The sequence below is a fragment of the Austrofundulus limnaeus genome, unplaced genomic scaffold (assembly GCF_001266775.1).
Source record: "Austrofundulus limnaeus strain Quisiro unplaced genomic scaffold, Austrofundulus_limnaeus-1.0 Scaffold586, whole genome shotgun sequence".
Lineage (NCBI taxonomy): Eukaryota > Metazoa > Chordata > Actinopteri > Cyprinodontiformes > Rivulidae > Austrofundulus > Austrofundulus limnaeus.
In genome coordinates this window covers 77026-82611 of record NW_013952988.1, presented here as the reverse complement: position 1 = coordinate 82611, position 5586 = coordinate 77026, and the positions used below count along the sequence as shown (strand labels likewise).

The 5586-nt window shown below is 36.0% G+C and overlaps 2 protein-coding genes and 1 long non-coding RNA gene across 4 annotated transcripts in view; 2 read left to right on the top strand and 1 right to left on the bottom strand.

The window, feature by feature from the left end:
• The window catches only part of trappc11 (trafficking protein particle complex subunit 11), a gene marked incomplete in the record, with an annotated part of 47020 nt that extends 46124 nt beyond the window's left edge, over positions 1 to 896 (top strand). The window contains 2 exon segments of the mRNA XM_014026737.1: positions 460 to 627; positions 714 to 896. Coding sequence (XP_013882191.1) covers positions 460 to 627; positions 714 to 758 — 213 coding nt within the window.
• LOC106530996 (uncharacterized) overlaps positions 1 to 5132 on the bottom strand; it is an 8141-nt gene extending 3009 nt beyond the window's left edge. The window contains exon 1 of the long non-coding RNA XR_001311851.1: positions 4969 to 5132. This is a non-coding gene — a long non-coding RNA (uncharacterized LOC106530996). The remainder of the gene's footprint in view (positions 1 to 4968) is intronic.
• Positions 4321 to 5586, top strand: part of spdl1 (spindle apparatus coiled-coil protein 1) — a 21540-nt gene continuing 20274 nt past the window's right edge. The window contains exons 1-2 of one of the 2 annotated variants that reach the window (XM_014026738.1): positions 4321 to 4676; positions 4760 to 4816. The gene's annotated coding sequence lies outside the window, so the exon portion shown is untranslated. The remainder of the gene's footprint in view (positions 4677 to 4759; positions 4817 to 5586) is intronic. The other variant, XM_014026739.1, reaches the window with a different exon arrangement.

Sequence of the window (5586 nt, the reverse complement as noted above, 5' to 3'; positions counted from 1 at the left end):
CATTTATGGTTTGATTTCTTTGTATGTATGGATCACTTGGGTTGTTACCAACATCTGGTGAAAATTTCATGTCATTAGCACCGCTAGTAATATATTTACTGAGAAAAATGGTGACGTGTTCAATACTTATTTTACCTGCTGTATAGTGCAGAGGAGTTTAGAAATTTTCTAGCATTGAAAAGAACTGCAATACTTCTTATTTTAGATTGAACATATTTTATATGAGGTTTCCAACAGATCTTATTTTGAGTCAGTATTCCCAAAAACCATATTTCAGTCACTTTCTTCACAGTCACATTATGAATTCTTATAGAATCTGTTGGTATAAACTCAGATGACAGTTTTTTATAAAGAACTGACATCAGTGGATCAGGTGAAGCAGTGACAGGTCCACCTGGATGAAGAAGCTGGTCCTAGTCTTGTTAGTGGCTGCACAGAGTGATGAGTGTTTGTGTGCAGGTGCACCTCCTGGTCCTCCCTGGCACCCAGCAGCACATGCTGTACAACTACTACCCCCTGATGGCTGGATACCAAACCCTGCCACACCTGAACATCAGCCTGCCGCGCTGCCCCGCCTCCAACGTCCTGGCACTGAGACGCTTCCTGCCTCAGAGGATCTTTGTGAAGGTAGCAGCTCCTGTCTGTGTGAGAAACATTTATGTGCTGGAGCAGATCCTGAGCGCGCGCGCGCGTGTGTGTGTGTGTGTGTCCAGCCTCAGGGTCGACAGCCGGACGACGCCTCCATCGCTGCAGCCTGAGGAGAAACTGAAGCTGTTTCCTGTAAATAGAAGAAGGTTTTGTTCTGTAAACACATTCCAGGACATGGAGTTTGTGGATAAATTCATGGGTGAAGTGTTCTAGATGAAGTGAAGGATTAATTAAACTTGTTTCCTGTCTTTTGAGTCTTTATTTATACGGTGCAGTGTGTTTTTCAAAGCCCACACAGCAGCAGAATACAGGATGGAACGGTTAGTATTTTAAACCTGACATGCAGCTGGGCTTTATGTCTGCTTTACTCTGAATAAAATCAACATTTTTCTCTAAGCTTTTGGAGGGAGGGGTCTCTCCAGATAAAGACTTTATATTGCACACTTGTGAAAATGTTAAAGAGAGACTCACCTCTGAAGTGTTGACTTCATGCTACAGACGCAAAGAAGTTCTCCAACAATGCTCACAGCACTAAAACAAGTTGACTCACAGGATGGTGATTATTTTCAGTTCAGTACGTTTTGGATGTTGTTAAACAAACTAATGTTCATTTTTCTTTATTTTCTGTCAACTCATTCAGAAATTGGTTCATTTTTCATAGTGCTTCAATAGAACATAATGTGTGGTGTTCCCAAAGCATTAAAATAAAATTCATTCTGAGGGTTTTGAGCTTGATTCACAGTATTGAACACATTGCTGTTATTTTTTACACAACTAGAGATCATAGCTCAGCAGACGAGACTTTATTACCCCCAATTTACACTACATGTGTTCCCGCTCCGCTCCTCCGCAGCAAACACACACTCATTATAACCAATCAGTGTTTACACTGGCTGTGCACGGTGGCGGTGAGCGGACGGCGATCCATCAAAAGAGGAACAGATCCTATTTTTGACGGATGCCGAAGCAGCTCTGGAGTCAATTTTTAAAGATTACATCACACCAACAGGAAGAGGAACAAGCACAACATCCGTATTTTCAAAATAAGACACTTTTAGGCTGGATAATTTGTCGGAATAATGTCGAAATTGCAGCTATATTAATAAATGTGAGCCATCACATCGAAACGAGGATTAAGTCCAAAAGTTCTACATGGAGAAAAAGGCAAATATAGTGTTTTTGCTAAAATCTTTTAAAAAATTGCATTTTGTCAAAATATAATGAATAAAAGCCTTATTAATGTTTCATTTAAATGAGCTGCCTGAAATATAATCATAAAACAAAATTTTGAAGCACTTCTTTGAACAGTAGCAACAAAAAACTGATTTTGAGGAAAAATGCCTTAAATTTTAGAGATTTTCCCTGTGAGTTAGCAAAGTTTTGTTTCTTTTTAGCTGCAAATCTCAATATTCAAATAAAATTTGAGGTTTCCTCTTTATAAGGACATCAAAAACTCCTCATTAAAATGACAAAATTAGGATTCAGACCAAATATTTATGTATTATTGTAACCAACAAGACAAATTAAGTCATATATATGGATTTAATTATGATATCAGAATGATCCAGGTATCAAAATGTAGCTTTTAAAGACAAGAATCTGAAAATGTAATTAGGTCATTTTGACCAAATTTGACTTGATCCTCATTTCGATATGATGGGTCACACATATATGGATATATTTCTACACAAATGCTGTCAGAATGTATTGTTCTGTTTGGGAAGCATGTGTGTAAACACACGATACACATGGATTTTATTTTGAAATCAGAAGTTTCAGAAAGACGACAGCGAGATAGTTTCAACATAGATACTAAAAGCCTTAATGTCGTTGTTTTCAGCTGTGTTTGGAGTTCGTCTTTCACAGAATTAATAATTTTTTGCTGTTATCATTGGATTTATCACGCGTTCTCCTTCCTGCACTCTCTGTCGGACCGGACCGGACCGGACCGGAGGCTGTATAAATTGAGACACAAAGGAACACCTGCGCACCGCAGCGCAGCGGAGCGGAGACGCATGTAGTGTAAATCCGGGGTCAGTCTGGCTCCAGGACTGAACAGAAACCTGAAGAGGTTTTTCTCTATTAAAGATAAGTGACGAACAGACAAAGCTTCATGAAGGGCTTTCTGAGGTTGTGTCCTCATGTCAGACAGCATCACATGAACTGATCCTGGAGCTGTCTCAGCAGCTCTCAACCCATCAACTAATAGAGACTTAGATGAGACAGATCTGATGTTCACTAATCCATATTATGGATTTATTGTTCTGCTTTGTCTCGTAGGATTTTTCTGATTTATTTAGCTGATTACTGGTTTATTTAATTTGGTCTGTTGGTGAGCTGACACAGTTTCAGTGGGGGTTGGGTGGGTAACAGGTGCGTAACTACAACTCTTGTTGTTGTGAACAGTTTGGATGACCAAAGAGTCGTCCATCTGAAGTTTGACAGATATCATCATCTCAACACTTTCTAATGAAAATTTTCATCAAATAATTTATAATGGTGAAAAACTAAATTTGGTTTTGAACTTATAACCTTTATTATTCCTTTCAGAGTGAGAGGACACCAGTGTTGTATAAAGTACCTCAAAGTGGTACTTGAGTAAAARTACAAGTATCTTATCATAAAAATACTTTGGTAAAAGTTAAAGTCTTCTCTTAAAATATTACTTGATTAAAAGTCTTAAAGTTTCTTTGTATTTAAGCATCAAAGGTAAATTTCTGACACAAAATCTACTGAAGTATTAAAAGTAAAAGTACTGAGTAAAAGTGAGCAGTTAGATTTTACAAAATGACATTTATTGGGAGGTGACTTCTCCAAAAATATATTTTCTAACAGCGTGCAGCTGTGATGGGTTGTGTACAAGATAATAGTGTGTCAGAATGGTATATATTTATACTTCTCATCCAAACACAATTAAATTCACTCTATAGGAGACACAGTTTATCAGGATAGGATTTTTTAAAAGTAATAACTCAGAATAAAATAGGAATAATGACTTTCTTACCTTTTTAAAAAATGTAGTGAGTAAAAGTAAAAAGTACGCTGAAAAATAATTACTCAAGTAAAGTACCGATAACCAAAATTTCTACTTAAGTACAGTAACAAAGTATTTGTACTTAGTTACTTTACAAAAACTCATCTAAATGTTTGCCTGAGTCAACAGCCCTGCTGAGGAAAACAAAGGGTTAAAAGATGAACAGACTAATGTGAAATAAAAACTGTTACGTTGAAAGTTGACATAATAATGAATGTTTGCTTGATTTATTAGAAAGTACTGACATTGTTTAGTGTTTTTTTTATTCTGATGCAGCCAAATCTTATGTCTGTAAACCTAAATATACAACTATAAAATCAAGCTACATTAAACATTTAAAAACATTTAAATAACATTACATTTAATGAGTAAAAAAATAAGTTTCTGAAAAATTACTTTATACTATTGTTGCATCAAGAATTGTTACTAAACCTAAACAAAGAAACTGTAATTAACTAAAAAATATTCTGTGATTTAACAGTAGGTTAACAGATTAGTAATGGTGCCTCATCATCTAATAATTTCATCATATAAAGGTGCAGTGTGAATACTTAGTACAATAAATAACTTCCACCCCACTGGTAAACTGGTTTAATATTCAAAACTGGTTTAATATTCAAAACTGGTTTAATATTCAGTGTTTTGGTACTGGGATGTGTTTGTTGATAAAGTTTATTGAAAAAAAGTATGAGAAGTATACAGCCCTCTGATTGGCTAAGGCACAGAGCTAACCTCTGATTGGCTGAATGGGCGACAGTTCAACTCTCGCGATAATTTGCGGGAACTGGTTTTAAACTTCGGCGGGGACAGCTGGTTGTTACTGTTTACTGATTTATTTTATTGCACAGTCGTGATGTGTTTGTATCAGAGGGACGTTTTCACCTGGACCAAGTGACCAACTGTTCTAAATCCGGACGTTACGGAAGCTGTTTTTGTCCTGTTTCAGGTGGATTTACTTCCTGTTTGACTGCAGCTGGAGCTGCAGGAGGAAAATGTAAGAACCCGTTCATTCTGCAGTTTAAACATAACCCGGGTCATGTCCGGCTTTAACACGAGTTTTCTTCGGTTCTGTTCAAGTCCACAGGGTTCCTACACGGTCCTGAAAAGAACTCCAGGTTCGGAACCAAAGAGAAGGTTCGTGGATCGTGTTTTCTTCAGTACTTTCTGATTTTCTTTTAATAAATGGAGTGAAAATTACCCGTTTTTACAGCTAAAGTCAGACTAGAGGATCTGTAAATATGATTATCTCTAGATTAAAATAAATAAATAATAAAACATCAACTGACCACTTGGTCCTGTTGGGTCAACACCGGAAGTGATCTTCAAGGCAGACTGGTTCCAACATGTAAGGCTGGAGGGACAGGTCTTCTGTTGGTGACATCTTTTAATTCATTTGTAAACATTTTTATGCAGCTATATAGTCGTTAATGAACTGGTTTGGAAGCTGGAGGGGGCGGGGCCATTCAGTCCAGTTGTTTTGTTTTTTATACTGGTTTTGGATTGATCAGGACCTGACCTGATGACTGACTGTGGGCTGCTGTTTGTAAAGTTACACAGTCAAACATTACCACCAATAGTTTTGTTTTATTTAGACTTTTATAAGAAAAAAAAGAACTGATTTATTTTTCAAAGTCAGTTTTTCACCATATGATTCATAAATGTCATAGTTTATAAACTAAATATTTAACTTACAAATTAAATATTTAGTTAACAAGATAAATATTTAACTTGTGACCTAAATATTTAGGTTTGAGCTAATTGTTTAGCTTGCCACCTAAATATTTAGCTTAAATATTTATCTTGTTAACTAAATATTTAATTTGTAAGTTAAATATTTATCTTGTTAACTAAATATTTAATTTGTAATTTAAATATTTAGTTTATAAACTATGACATTTATGACA